At 37.2% G+C, this 16,020-nt stretch overlaps 1 protein-coding gene across 6 annotated transcripts in view; it reads right to left on the bottom strand.

Moving 5' to 3' along the window:
* Positions 1-6,621: 6,621 nt before the first annotated feature.
* The window catches only part of GBF1 (golgi brefeldin A resistant guanine nucleotide exchange factor 1), a 177,689-nt gene continuing 168,290 nt past the window's right edge, over positions 6,622-16,020 (bottom strand). For all 6 annotated transcript variants that reach the window (XM_063434333.1, XM_063434328.1, XM_063434330.1 and 3 more), the window contains 7 exons: positions 14,309-14,459; positions 12,866-12,996; positions 11,679-11,780; positions 10,953-11,066; positions 9,187-9,364; positions 7,458-7,604; positions 6,622-7,037 (listed from right to left, as the gene is read on the bottom strand). In XM_063434333.1, the coding sequence (XP_063290403.1) occupies positions 6,760-7,037; positions 7,458-7,604; positions 9,187-9,364; positions 10,953-11,066; positions 11,679-11,780; positions 12,866-12,996; positions 14,309-14,459 (1,101 nt within the window). In that variant the 3' untranslated portion in view covers positions 6,622-6,759. The remainder of the gene's footprint in view (positions 7,038-7,457; positions 7,605-9,186; positions 9,365-10,952; positions 11,067-11,678; positions 11,781-12,865; positions 12,997-14,308; positions 14,460-16,020) is intronic.

The raw sequence follows: 16,020 nt of genomic DNA, 5'->3' as shown, positions 1-16,020 counted from the left end.
GACAGGTAGACAATGCCAGACACACTCAGAAATACACACCGGCAGTAATGTATCGTGCATAAACGATTAGCATAATTGCTAATTAAATTTGTTTATTGCAAATTAATTTAGTTTGCTAATTATGCCATAACTTCAGTCATAGAGCTCACAATGCAGTAGCACATGGAGCCGCATTACTGCAAGCCTCTGGATAATAAATACAGACTAGCTCTCTGTATCCAGCGCTGCAAGTCCGTTTTTCAATATAACTACAGCACCTTGTACACACAATGAACCCCTATTTATTTTCACTTTGGGTATTAGTAGGGGCCTTGTGTTTGTGTTTCGCCTAAGGCCTCACAAAGTCTAGAGCCGCCACTGTATGGGAGTGGCTTATATCACCATGTATACCATATTTTTTTTTTTTTTTACTGTTTTTGTATTCTTTGCTGCTATTGGTGGACAGTAAAGAAAGGGATATGCAATAGCCTCCGTGTCTTGTTAAAAAATATTTTTTTTAAAGGACACTCTAAGCTTCATCTTAATGAAGTGGTTTTGGTGCATAGAAACAATGTCACTTTTTTCAGACAATGTAAATAATTGCTGTTTCTAAGAAACATTATATTACATTTGTCTGAAACTACACATCTAGTGGCTGTTAGATTGACTGCCACTAGAGGCTCCTCTTAATTCCGACGTTCGAAAACAGAAGGTCATCAAGGACACTATGATGACAAACATCACTTCAGCTTGTGATTTATTTATTTCAACAGAAATCAGCATGTGTATAATTGGAGGTAAAAAAAACACCTCCCTTGCTGTCAATCACAAAGCCAAGGAGGGTTCTTCCGCACCTGCCTTCCCCCATTCTCAATGAGCAGTACTACAGATCATCGAGGAGGATAGGAAAGCCGTGCACGTGTGTAGTTTCTCAATAAGAAGCATCTGACTGTGGAGGGTCTGCAAAGTCTTTCATGTACCCCCAAAGAAAATATGCAGAAAAAAAAACTTCATGTATGTTTTATTTTTGGGGTATATCTACAAGAAGTTAAAACATAAATGAAATGGAGTGTTCATTTAAAAGTTCACACACACACACACACACATATATATATATATATATATAATGACCTCTGTGACCATACCAAATCTTCCCTACATGCTTTTACAAGCTGGAAATTTTGAGCATATAAATAGAGAGAAAAAAACAAAACAAAAATAGATATTTGCTGTAAGAGCAGTTGGTCCAATGGGACACAACCTATCGGTCATGAGGTGAAGGAATCCATCTGATCAGTTAGTGGGCCCAAAGGGAGTGTGTGTGCAATTGACATGGAGCAGAGATAAACCCATTATATGTCAAAGATATATTTGGCTACATGTATGCATGCATTAGGCATCAAAAGTCATGTTTCAGTGTTTGCAGATGACATAGGATATTAGTTTATTGCAGAAGGATTTAGATAGATTGGGGTACTGGGCACTCAGACAGCAGATGGAATTTAATGTAGATAGATGCAAAGTTATGCACTTAAGGGTAAGAAATGCACTAGCAATTTACATCGAAAATCTTGGGTAGGCAACCTTTGGCACTCCAGACGTTGTGGACTACATCACCATGATGTTTTGCCATTAGGGCTACAAGAGCATTATGGAAGATGTAGTCCACAACATCTGGAGTGCCCAAGGTGGCCAACCCCTGCCCGAAATGACAGTGAACTAGAAAAAAAAAAAAACACGTGATGCAGAAGCTGGCTACAAAAATTAAGAAAATAAATGGAACATTTTAGTTATGAAGAAAGGTTAACACATTTAAATCTATTTAGTTTAGAAAAACAGCACATCAGAGGGGATATAATGGCATTATATAAATATATTCAAGGCCAATATAAACAATTGTCTGGAAAGCTATTCCTAAACAGAATACATAGGACACAACGTCATGCATTTAGACTGAAAGAAAGGAGATTTAGCCTAAGGCAAAGAAAATATTTTTTAAATTTTTTACCATAGGAACAATAAGGATGTGGATTTCTTTGTCTGAAGAGGTTGTTTTATCAGAATCTGTACATATATTTAAGCAGCAACTGGATGAATACTTGCAAAAACAATATTCTGAGATATAGCTTCTAATTAGTGGGGTAATAGCTTCTTGATCCAAGGATAAATCTGACTGCCATTCTGGGGTCAATAATTTTTTTTCTAGTTTGTTGCAAAATTGGAAATGCTTCAAACTTAAGATTTTTGCCTTCTTGTGGATCAACAGCAAAAACAGATGTGAGAAAGGCTGAACTTGATGGTTACATAGGCTGAAAAGAGACTTGTATCCGTCAATGGGGTTATGCATATTTTTCAGCAGCCACAGGGAGGATATCCGTGCATCCCTGGTCACATGCTATTAATATGGCACCAAGTACTTCGAAATAGCATGAGTTTGAGATCATACACATAAATAATGTCAGGCTCACAAAAATTCAGAAGTGGCTCAGAGACAGGAACCCAGGCTTAGGATGCAGAAGGCCCCAGGTTCAAACCCCCTGTTTAGTCCTTCTAGGGCAACCACACCTGGCTGTCTGGATGGCACGGTGACCGTGTAAACCTGGTCTTGTCTCTGACTCATGATCAGATAATCAGCATTGGTCTCTTAAACAGCTTACTGCATAATTGCCCATGCTTTTCTGTTTTTTTTAGGCATAAGGCCTAAAGATACTGGACTTAAGATAAGGTCAGGGACTAATGAAAGTATTTAGAAAATTGGGCAGACTAGATGGGCCAAATGGTTCTGATCTGCCGTCACATTCTATGTTTATATAGGGACTATTGAAATGGGTGTGCCTGAAGCTTCAGCTCCAATACAAAATTCAGTTTAGTGAATAAATCCCTATCGTGTTACAGATCGTTACATTCACAGCTTACATTATAGAGGTACATAACGTTTCAATACTGGCTAACGCTAGTGCTTCACAGTGTTCCATTCCTCCCTAACATTACATTGTTACAGAAATGACTGTTCCAGGGCAACACTATAGCACTCAGAAGTTTCCACCCCTGCCTTATTCTACACCAATTAGTCACTAAAGTGAAAATTCTTGTTAATTCAAAAAAGTTCCCAGCAATACTTTCCCTAAATTTAGTTAGAATTCCTGATAATTTTAACTTCAGTAAATTAAAACCGAATTATACAAGATTTTATTCCTGACCAACATTAGAATGCTACATTAGGAGTGGATCCTGACAGAGTAGTTGAGGGGGAGGGACTGGGACTGGGACTGGGCAGCAGTTTTCCAGTTCCTGTGAGGTCCAGAGTTGATGACAGCAGAAATATGCACAGCTGCAGCAGGTTTATGTGCTGTAGTGCACGTAATGCCTCAACTCAAGGAAGCACTTGGCTCTGTGCTGCAGGTGTCAGGCCCTTCCTTTGATGAGGAAGCAATAGGAGTCTTCTAAGAAATTACAAAAAGCAAAATGCATAAACGGTTACGGGTCAGTAAAATTGATTTAGGCTTTATGGAACCCAAGAGGTGGGTCACACTTGCTGACGATTAATTAATCAAGGGGATTTGATTAGCAGCACCTGTCTGATACTTAGCCTCTTAAGTCCTTTGGAAGCAGTATGTACTTCGTTTATTAAACATGGCATCTCCATTTTGGCTTTATTTTGTTAAATAAGTTATGACATGGTGTAATATGTTCATCTGAGGTTGTATTTAAAAAGACCAGCTAAGGAACGGATGATTATGTCCTGATATGCAGTGGCCCTACATATCAGGACATGGATCATTTAACCATTTATAGTTTACTTTCATGGGAGAGTAGATAGCAGATTTTAATCTATGGTTATCCTCTGATAAAGTTACCAGTGAGTTTTTGAAACTCTTTAGGCAGAGTTCCTAATACCATGACTGACAGACAGCTACACGTTAGGTGGAGTGTTCATACCACCGGTATTCAGATAGAGGTCTTGGAGGTGTAACAACAGGACAGAGTATGCACGCCAGTCAGGAATAAGGGATTCTGCAAACTCACCTTCTTTCTACATCCAGTTGGCACAGAGGGAGAAAAGTATCAATAGGATCTTTGCAGGAACTGAGCTCTCTTACAGGCGATTTCTTACTTTGATAAATGAGTGTTCTTACTCTTTCCTATAATAAAGACTATTGTTACAGGGAACACTTGTTTTAGATGCATACAAGAATTTACTTACTGATGCTTTTTCACTACCTATTTTATGTAGTAAAGAGTACCCACACTGAGTATGCGTACCCCTATTTTAAATAAAATTTCCTTGCAGGGTTCTAGAATATCCAGCAAATTGTGCTTTGGTTTTTGCTCAAATGGATCTTTACTTTGTAGAATTAAGCACAATCTGCTACACTGTACCAGCATCTCACTATTTAATACCAATGTATTTGTGATTACACTTTAAAGGACTTTAGTATGATTCCAAATATACTTAGTTTGACACCAGCATAGTAATGTTTAACAAACTGTACCGGTATTATTTTTTTAAATTTATTACGTTTTTCTTGTATTTTCAATTCCGTCTTAGTTTTCCACGGTTTATTTTTTTTTTTTGTATTTCCCTTGTATAAATCGATATTTAGTTGTCCTAGTCCCCTAAATTCCCCTTGGTAGTTTGGTTTCCCTGTTCCCCCTCAACTACATTTTAATAGTAAACCTATGGTTGTATACCTTATTCTCCCCACAATGAAAGGTGGAGAAATTGAGAAACTGCCATGCATCCACAAAAAAGGTTTTGCCGGATAAAGAAAAGTGAACATTGATAGAGTTACAGGCTTCGATAGATAGCTGACAGAATAGTAGCAGGTCTGTTTGAAGTGATCCAAGGTATATAAAAAACATGACACACACAGTTTGTGTGTAAAGGAGTGTGTGTCACTATATATGTGTTTCAAAACAAAATTGTAATTACACTTATTTTATTACACAAAAAAAGTACAATTTAATCTCTTATTTATTTATGTACATTAACGTATTTACTCTTCTACAGTCTTCACAGAGCTTCTCCCTAACAGTACAATGAGATTGTGTTTTCCAAAGAGTTTAGCTGCAGCAGCCACAGAACAAAAACAAATTTGTGGAAAAGGACAAAAAGCATTAGAACAAACTTTAAATACTATGAGGAATATAGCAGAATTAAAACAATATAATAGATTTACATTAGACCTGTGCGCTGAGAAGAAAAGAAAACGTTACAATGGCAGATCATCGGCTACAATAAACTGTAATACAATATGGAGTCAATGAACACTAACTTTAAACTTTTATTGGACAAGAAAGTCCACAAGGCTTTCATACTCAAAGACAGCAACAGGATGAGGATGGTTTCAATGTGATTTAGTTGAATAGTTAAAGGTTTGCATTTGGTTATCCTTAAATTTAAACGTACAGTAAATTTGGAAAAATATATGTACAGTTTATTGACACAAATGACTGCAACATCACAGTGCTTTAATACATAGTCTATCAATTTACATAACCAACGGTCTAGAACATGTGAGGAAAGTGTTTCAATTGTGGATCATAGTTTAAATAACAAAAACAAATTAATAATAAAAATGTGGAGCTATCACCATGAATACCTTTGGAATGTTGACGTTGATTGCACCACTTTTAGTATTTTGCCACCAAATTGCTCTTTATGTTTCCCACTCTGGACTAAACAAGTAAGTAAGGTATTTTTATTCCTTTAAAAAGAGTAAAACCAAGGGGAGAGCAACATTTGTTTTATATAAAAATAAAATGATTATTTAAAATCAGCTTTTTGATTTTGTTCACACGTATTACACAGGCTGCTGGGGTTGAATATGAGCAGCAACTCTGTGTCAAAACTTGAAGTGGAGAAACCACAACAAAAGCCAAGGTAGCGTCCCTGGTGATTGCTGCAGGTGTAGACTTTTGCCTAGAGTTTAATAATTTCATAACACCCATGAAACTGGTATTTCGGATTGGACTGCAGGTGTTCCAGGAACGGCTTTCTAACTAGTGGGCATAATATATATATTTATATATTTTTATTTTAAATATAAATATGTATATAACATGATACAATTGTATACTAGAATATCTCTTACACCAATATGGTTTGTAATAGCTCATGCCGGTTTTTAGTGTCACTTTGGAGTTGGATCAGTCACTTGCTGATGAGCTCATTGGTTTCATATGGTACTTATGATATTTGCATATAGTCAACTACACAGATATTTATATTATATGGGAAAAACAGGCAAAGGGACAGCACAGAGAGTAAGATTATTCCAACAATAGGTGCACATTGAGACGAGATCGGGCATAACAGTCTTAAGGGAAACACAACTTCCAGGGACATTTTAACATTAATGATTGAACACCGGTCATACAAGATGGAATGTCAGTTTTAAAGAAAAATATGAAGTGTTAATTTAAAGACTTTCAGATGGCAAATCCCTAATTATCGCTGCATTAAATATTTACTCTCTTTTGGAACCGAAACTATGTTCAAATATATATATAATTTAATTGTTTCCTTTCAGAAAAAAATATTTAGAATATACACAGTTATTGATTGCTTGAATGTTGAGCTGATTGAAAACATGAAAGCAAATGAGGCTTGCTTGTTCCAGAAATCATACTGTTCCAATGTTTTCTCATTAACTGTTTATTTCTTATAATGGCATTCTTTAAATAAAAATGGCAGCTAGTCTTTTTCTTGACCAGTTCTATTGCAAGTTCAAGTGAAGAAGAAAAATAAAAATCAAGCACAGTCCATTAGGCTAGGCATTAATTGACCTCTGAGACTGGTGACGAATCAGCAGGTCGAGGAGTGGACAGGAGCGGCACTGGAGAGGTAGCCTCTATTAAAGCAGGGTTAAGGATGATTGGCAGAGACATTGCGGGAACTCCCACCTGCAAATGGGAAGTTAGTGGGTGTAGTATAAGAGGAGACTGCGTTAAGTTGGAAGGTATTTCTGTTACAGGGCTCATTCTTATGGGAGAGCAGGAAGAACTGGAAACAGGTACTGTCACAGTAGGAACTGCTGAACTTGCAGTTTCGGAATCTGTAGAAAAGAATAAGACGAGCATCAAGTAAGAAGCATAATTTCATGTAGAATACACTGCAGATCTACCTTCAGTATGCCAACTGCCCAACTACATTGCTTTAGAAGCAATAATGGACCAGGTTTTGGAGAATACTTAACAGATTTCAAAGTAAATATTAAAACCTAACATTAATGTAGAAAAAGTGGACTTGTCATGTCGGAAATTCTACTTTCTTAGAAGTAGTGTATAATTAAACTCTTACTCTAAAACAGTTGTAGCACCACTGAAGGGATATAAATACGAAAATAACCAATGACAACTAGCTGGGGAAAGAAAAAAAAAAAAAAAGGCTGAATTCCACACAGATGATAAACCTTTGAGTCTTTAATCACATGAATGTTTTCCGTAAGCTTGGTGAAGAATGTACCAGAACTTACCATTAGGTCTTTGTACAGCCTGACTTTCTGATTGTGCTTGAGCAGGAGCCATCCTGGTGTCTGTTTGGGCAGGGGCTGGGGCAGGAGGAGAAGGTGCGACTGTGGTCTTTGGAGGATTGTGCTCTGTTACTGCTACATGGGGTGGCTCTGAATGTAAATGAGAAAAGAAAAGTAATGATGAATTTTCTTCCATTATATAATATGCATGAGTTATTAAAGCAGTATCTCTAAACAACTTGCAGTCTAATGTTAAATATATCTTTTAACAAGCGATTTATGGGTAAAAATTAGAAAAGGAAATAGTATACTTTCATAGAACACAATATACAATTTCTACAGATATGGGGCATAACTGTCTGAAGAGCTTCGAATTTGACAACAAAGCAAAACCTAATTAGAACCTTAAATAGAAGACTTGGAAGCGCGGCTTCAAGCAATGCCTCCAAAGCCCTCTGTGTATGAGAGCAGGGAATAATACTTCCAGACTCTCATACCGTAACATACCATGATGTCACACGCACATGCGCAGTGCCATCACAGTCGGCCATAAAGAACGGAGTACAATGATTCTCTATGGAGGAATTGTAGGTGAATTGCGGTGAGCACTATGAATATGGCTACGCTCCCCAATGCTCCCATATGAGGAGCCTCCAGGATAATGGAACCGGATGATGAGTTCATGACAGCTCCCAGGGAGACTCGGCAATGAAGAAAAGATGAGTCATTTGTGTGTTTGTATCTATGTGATAAAGGGCATTAAGACTGTAGTTGTCAGAAATACAGATATATATTCCTAACACTACAGTGTTCCTTTAATGTACTGATGTTCAACACTACATTAGGATGAAAATCAAGTGATATTTAACTCATTATGTATTTTTAAAGACCTTTGTTTACACAATGTATTATATGTATAGATATAGCTTGCCATTTTGCACAATTTAGCTATAAAAATTTGAAAATACTCTGTAAAGTACAAAGCCAAATCTGGGATGTGCACATTAACATTTCAAATGTTTACTATATGTCTAGCTTGCAGCAGATATGTAGTTCATTATTCCTTTTCAGAATGTCATAGTTTTAAATGTAATTTATTGCACTGTGCTTATGAAGTACAAAAAATCTAATAAGAAGAAAAAAAAAATACTCCCCAAAATAAGTGGGTTTCTTTCTTTTTCTTTTTTTTTTTTTAATGTAGATAACGTCAACCAATGATTTTAGCAGTTTTGTTTCTTGAGTTCATGTTAAGCTGCAATTTGCTAGAGACACATTAGACCATTTGCAGATTGGAGTATTACAGTAGCCATATTTTCTTCTTCAGTACATAATACTTCAGAATATATAACTGAATTGAACTGGTTATGCGGTCAAGTTAATTACGAGCCACAACAAATAATATTTTTAGTTCTATCTAAAAAAATGATTAGCTACATATTACTAAAACCTTTTCGGGAAAAGATTTATCCAGCTCAGCTATTATCCTAGCTTGGCTAACTGGTCAATTTCCCATTTAGCGAATAATACCAAGTGTGTATTGAGATCATCAGATCAGTGCAAATAGCTCAGAGTTATAGTGTCAAAGATGCTGGTCCTCAAAATATGTTTTCAGAATATGCCTTTGACAATGCTCAGACACATTTCCTCATTACTATTGAAGACAGCAGTACCCGTACGAGTATCAGCATGTCACTGTCTATACTGAGGTTTCGAAATACCAGTTTCCACACACCTTGTATGACAGTTTGCTTAAAAACCTCTTCCCTTAAACGAGGAAGGAAGCAGTCTATTCTCTCCCAAGTTATTTCCCACAAGTCCGAGTATCCAGTCCGCGAGTCGGCACTATGAAATATTCCCGCTGTATCCATAACTAGCAGCATGTTTTTCAAGGATTCAGGAATAGCTTCCAACTGTAAAAAAAAGTATTATAGTGAGGGACAAAATATAAACTGGAATTTTATTTAAAAATAAATAAATAAAAGTACAATGAAGTTAAAAATCCCCTCCTCCCTTTACTGGGACAATAAGTGAGATTTCAAATTCAAGGCCAGAGTAGCATAACCGAAGGCACAGCAGACTTAGAGAATGTTTGACAAGAAAGTTTGACAATTTTTACCTTAAATTTATGATTCTCTATGACTTCTCACTCTGAAGAACTCTCCACTCACATGTCTTAGATTAAAAGGGCTTACCTTTCCATCAGGACCCAATTGATCATTTTTAATAGAATAGAAAATAATGATAGGTAGGGATGTCCCTAGCCAGTGACTTACAGTCATCAAACTCTGTCCTCACTCCTAACTCCTTTATTTTGGAGTTATTCCTCCTCTCCCATCCCCCTTTCCACCCCACCTGTCTCAGTCTCTGACCCACAGTAAGACTGGCATATAGATGACTGGTTAAGTTACATTATCCGTTTTCCCTGGATTTACTTTCCATTTAACGGGATATAGAGATATATATATATATATATATTTTTTTTTTTTCAAAATGTTTGCTACTTTTCTAAAGGAATGGTAATACAGTCCCTTTTTAGTACGTTCAGTTTTTTTTTGTCAATAAATTTGTATTGAGTGTGCACTGCAAAAGTCATAAAAGTAGCTTATACATCATAATCTTAAGACAGGTAAATTCAATAGTAGTATAACAATAGTGTAATCGTGCTGGTAGAGAAGAAGTAAAAATTATATAAAACAATATGCAACAATTCTCGGGTAGTGAAACATGATGCCAAATTAGTAGTGACACGTATAAACTAGTATATTACAGCGAAAGAAAGAAAAGCTTGAAATATCTCACATGTGAATAAAAATAAATTACAAAAAAGTATTGTTAAAGCTGCACTATCATGGCCGAACCCCGTTTTTTTTTTAACCCCCCTCCCGACTCCACTACATCTAACTGACCCCCTAGTCACCCCCAAATGCCCTTAAGCCCCCCATATTACCTATGTTTTAATCTTTCTTTTGTGCCCGGACCTATGTTCAGGGCGCCGCGATCTTTGTGTGGGTAGATGAAGGCCCTGTAGGACACGTCATCTGCCCACATTAGATAGCGCTGTGAGATTCCCGCACAGAATCTCAGAAAGACAAATGAATGAATAGAAATGTCAGATGAACAAACAAACACCGAATATCAGTGTTTGTTCAGTTTATTACAAGGAGGGAGCTACCAGCGCGCAGCTCCCTCCTTGTAATATGTAAAGATAGAAGCGGTGGGGAGCAGTACTCCCCGCCACTTTCTAACCTCCCCATGTCCTCCCTCACTCTATGGGGGTCAATATGACCCCCAATAACAGCATAAGGGAGATTTAAAAAAGTGGCTGCTCACAAAACAAACAAGCAAACAAAAAAAAACCACCCTAGTTTTGGGTGCCGTTCTGGTCTGAAATTGTTATATGTCTGATTGTACCACCTCAACAAAATAATTTAAAAAACAATAACAAAGAAAAAAAAAAAATAGTACTACACCATTAATGTCATTAATATGTATCCATACCAGTAAGTCACTTGATCCGGCAAACATGTACTTGTCCATAAAATCAAGTATCGTTAGCCACAGGGCAGCAAATGTTGTCAAGGAAAGCAGAGGCGAGAGATGCTGCAGGAAGACCTACACAGAACAACAAAGTTGTTTAAGACCTGTATTTTTAATTTATTAAAAATAAATAAATAAATGAAAAAAATAAAAAGGCAACCCCGTCCCCCAAGAATTTTTTCATAAACATAAATGAACAGGATTTGCATTTAACCATGTCTTTTCCACTAGCCATCACCAGTGACAGCTGTTGGAGGGCGGGGGGGGGGGAATAAGGATTAAATATGGAGGATCCCTCTGTCTCGTGGGATCATCCATAGACTTGGATGCTGTACTCTCAGTGCAGAAGTCAGGTTCTGGAAAAAGAGTACCGGTCAGAAGAGCATGGCAGTGCCATTAGCAACAGGTTTGGATAAGTAAAAACGTAAAGGACCACTAAAGTTAGCCAGACCACTTAATCTCAAGGAAGTGGTTTTGGCGAGGTAGTCCTGTCATTTTAACCCTGCAAATTGAAGAAAGAAAAAAAACCACTACAGTTTTGTAGAAAAGGCAATGTTTACATTGCAGGGTCAAATACTCTTAGAGCAGTGGTGTTCCTGACAGCCACAAAATGTGTGCCTCTTCCTCCAGATTGTTATTTGTGGGACTATAGATTTCCTTTAACAAAATGAATGACTTTTTTCATACCTTAGAAAGGAGGGTGGAGGCCCTCATTCTGGTCTCTTCCATGCCTCCCACGTCAGCAGGGCTAATGTTCTCCAGCAGTTTTGTCAACAGTGGGAACATGACCTGTTTACAAACATATAGTCCTTACAAACTGTTTACGTAAATACAAAATGAGAGTTTACGCCTGCATTACTGCTATGCTTTTACATAACCAAAATGATGGAGGTGATTACTCTGCTGTTTGCTTGTCCTTGGCTGGAACTTTCAGATACACAAAGTGAAAATAAGAGACAACAGCACTCATTACAGTTTGCATACACGGATTACAAAGCATTGGAAAAAGGACAAAGTTGTTTGTCATTTGTTACATGCATTCCAAAAATGAAAGATGACTACCTCACCAAGACTCTAGTAGGTTGGACCCCCTGAGATGGCTTTCAGTTATGATTCATACTTACAAGGGTAACAATTCCTTGTCCACATATTAATATGACCATTAAAATTATTTGTCATACTGGTATAATTGTCCTGATTTAGATTTTTTTTTTCCACAATCTGCCTTTGTTCTTGTGTGTTCTATATGTGTTTCCTTCTATTTCCATCTTTTATATAGATATTTCATTCTGTGCATACATTGAATTCTCTCTGAGTTCAAGGTGTAGGTATCTATTCGTTTGGAATACGTAATGAGGGGAGAATAACAAAAAAAACTATCAAGGTTCCCCCTGTTCTCTTCATGCACACCGCCATTTACATGATTTAGGCAGTCAGGAGGACATGCATATCACACCAGAGTTACACTTCATTGCCTGGCAGCACACTCACATTGTGATGACATCAGCAGACATTCCTGGGCAAAACAAATGTGACCTTAGGTTGGCTAAGTGCATGCTTCCAACGGACGTCCAGTAAGAGAATCCCAGAGGACCATTTTTTGCATTCTTGTATCCTGACAATGGGCATGTATGTATGTTTGCCAGCAGAAAGCAAATATTAAAGAAATGTAGACATTGCTAATGTGCAACTAGTAAGAATTTAGACGTCTAGGTGTAAAAAAATATACAGAGCATTTCACACGTCGCCATGTGGATACATAAAAGAACAGAACTGGAATATATGTGTAAAAAGGCCGACAGTAAACCTTGTTATTTGGTAAATATGGCTTAACACATGACAAGATCATAGAAGGTTTAAATGCTGCTTTTCACCTTGTTAAAGCAGGACTCCCATTCAAGTGCATCCAGAGTCTGAAGATCATGGACTAAGAGGGCCCTCTGCAGGTATGTGAGAGCTTGCATTCTAACCGGACGCCGGGCGTCACAGCACAGCCACGCTATACCTGGAAAATCATAAAATACGTAAACCCGTTAATCACAACATATGTTTGATCCAGTTTTTAAAAATGAGAATTTAAATATATTTTTTTAGATTGTTTTGTAAAAATCTAATGTACTTCATAGTTACTTATTTAATGTATAATTTATCTTATATAGTTATTTTTCAATACCCCCGCATCACCTTTATTCAATCAATTTATATATATATATACATACATATACAGTAAGAGCAATAAGGATATTGAATTCTCTGCCTGAAGAGGTGGTTTATCAGAGTCCATACAGATGTTTAAACTGCAATTGGATAAATACTTGCAAAAACATAACATAAGGGGATATAATTTCTAATTAGTGGGGTAATAGCTGCATAAAACAAGGAGACATCCGACTGCTATTTTGGGGTCAAGAAGGAATTTTTTCCTAGTTTGTTGCAAAATTGGAAGCGCTTCAGACTGGGTTTTTTTCCTTCTTTTGGATCAACAGCAAAAACATATGTGAGGAACGCTGAACTTGATGGATGCAAGTCTCTTTCCAGCTATGTAACTATGTAACAAACATACATGCAGCTGTATATATGCATGCCCTGCTCTGCTGGTATCTCACGCTCTCCAACACTTTGATTACTATATCACACGAGGGGGCTGGCTTAAAAATGACAGTAACTGCCATGGCTTTAGCCTGAAGAGCGCACGATATAATGTGTGAGCATGTCTATAGGCATTAGATTCTATCATAGCTGGTACAATGGGAAACTGACAATGTCTGGCACTCCAGCAGCTCAAGTAAAATTCATGCAATGTATAAATAAAATACTTTATAGTATGGCTTGAACTTGAAGGATTTAAACTAATATTACAGTTCCCTCTAGTATTCTAGAGAACATATGCTACTGATCTGTCAGCCTTTGTGTGGGATGATAAGTGCCATATATGCAAACACACAGTACAATTTATCATGCAGAAAGTAAAAACAAACCGCGTTTGAACCAAAAGACCTGTAAGAGAGCACCATTGTCAATGATAGAACTCTATGAACAGCAACGATGGAACAATACACCCCACAAACATATTCAAGATGCAGGGATGACCGCTGTGCAATTAGGATGTGAGCATTCTTTGAAACGTGGCACCCATTCATTTGCTTAAAAAAACATTTTATATTTAAAAATATAATTTAATATACATGTAAAGAACAAATTAACTGCCTACCTGAAAAACACCCTGTCAGCCATTGCATGGGGCCATCTGATGCACATTAAAGAAACATTTTTTTACACGGATATCCTTAAAAATTAGTAGTGAGGGGCTATTTCACCTTGTAATAGTGGACACCAGCAATTTGACCATAGAGTCCTGGAGTCTGCTGTGATCTTTTCCCCGGCTGACTCTAGATGGCGCTGTTCCTCTGCCCAAGAACTGTATATTGTGGCAGCCCGAGTGTGCAAAGTGTGCATCAAGTCCAGAAGCTGAAAGCAAACAAATCAGTGAGTCTAACTGTGATAGCGTGTAAATGTGACAAGTCAAAACTATTTACCTGCATACTCGCCACCTGAAACATTCTCTTATAGACATCGATGGTACGTTTGTGTCAGAAATTAGTCTAAATATGGTGATGCATGAAGCATATTTAATTAAGTCGCCAAATAAATAGTACCAATGTTTTGGAATATCTGTGACACAAGGGTTGGTATAGCTGTAAAACTAAATAATGCCAGTTCTGCCTAGTGCCATCTATTTACTGAAGAAACCATTGAGCATTATTGTCGCAATGCAATAATATATTATATGAATTGCTACATAAATTCTTAAATTAACTTATGACTGTTTATACCACTATAAAATCTTGTCACAGAAGCACAAGCAAAGCTTTAGGAGTGAGCTACATCAGACTATGGTAGTGGATCTAAAGCATTATTAAAAACATTAGTTTACATTGAGATTTCAGGCTCGCCCATCTCGCCAACCTTTTTCAAATATCCCCTTCCTCTGGTTACCCACACTTCCTTGCTCTCTAAACGCACTCTGAGCCGGTGACACTGTCCAAGCAAATGACAGAGACGTGGAACCCAGTGAGGGAGTTTCACCCGGCTCTGTATTCCAGGTACATTTAGTTCATAGGGTTTTTAAACAAAAAGGGGGTGCACATACATAATAGGGCACCAGAGGAGAAACAATTATTACAGCAATCCTTTGAAATGACTAGCATTTTTTGTGCTAAGATTGCCATTTGTACTTCCAAATGTTTGTTTAGACATAAGGAACCAAACAGGGTCTTACTTAATGAAATATTACTGGAAGTACAAGTCCTCAGAGACTGGATCTGAACTACCACTTAATGTTATACTACTCTTCTCAAATTAAACCACTCTACCTATGAGCTTTTGGAAAATATGTAGAAATTTAAGTAGTGGTGTTTTGGAAAATATGTGCTACTAACTTGGCAATCAATCTTACTAGGTGTAGTTGGTCAACAAATGCAAATAGCTTCAAAGCACAGTACTGAAAAAAATATTTATAGGACTATATATATGGAAGTCTTAAAATAAATGGAAATGGCTCTGAATGGCTTGGAACAACTGTAATGCTTTGGAAAGCCTTCCCATGACTTTCTGGAGAGAGTTTGGGTATATTTTATGCAAGACTCCCAAAATTACCAGCACGATTAAAAGGAGAAGTTTGTGAATGTTAAGGAGTCTCTTAGGCTAAGAATAATGGGGAGGAGGGGGGGAACTCACACTACACCCAACATCTTAAAATATAACCAATTTGAATATACTGGATATAATGGCTCCAAATAGCTGGGTACATTGTGTTTTTGATTTACACATTTAAGTTAGAGGCTGGACTTCAACCATGCAATGCAGTCTCTCTCTAATGGCTGTACTCAGCTTTCCAACTTAAAAATAAAACACTGAAAGGGCAAACAAACAAGAGTATTGTGTGCAGAGACTAAATTGTTGGTAAGTGCTCCAAGTGATTCAATAGAGGTTCAAGTAGCCTCCATGTATTATTGTATTGTCACAACAG

The sequence above is a fragment of the Pelobates fuscus genome, chromosome 10 (genome assembly GCF_036172605.1).
Source record: "Pelobates fuscus isolate aPelFus1 chromosome 10, aPelFus1.pri, whole genome shotgun sequence".
Classification (NCBI taxonomy): domain Eukaryota; kingdom Metazoa; phylum Chordata; class Amphibia; order Anura; family Pelobatidae; genus Pelobates; species Pelobates fuscus.
Note: the sequence above shows the minus strand (reverse complement) of the source record. Positions and strands in the feature narration are given on the sequence as shown.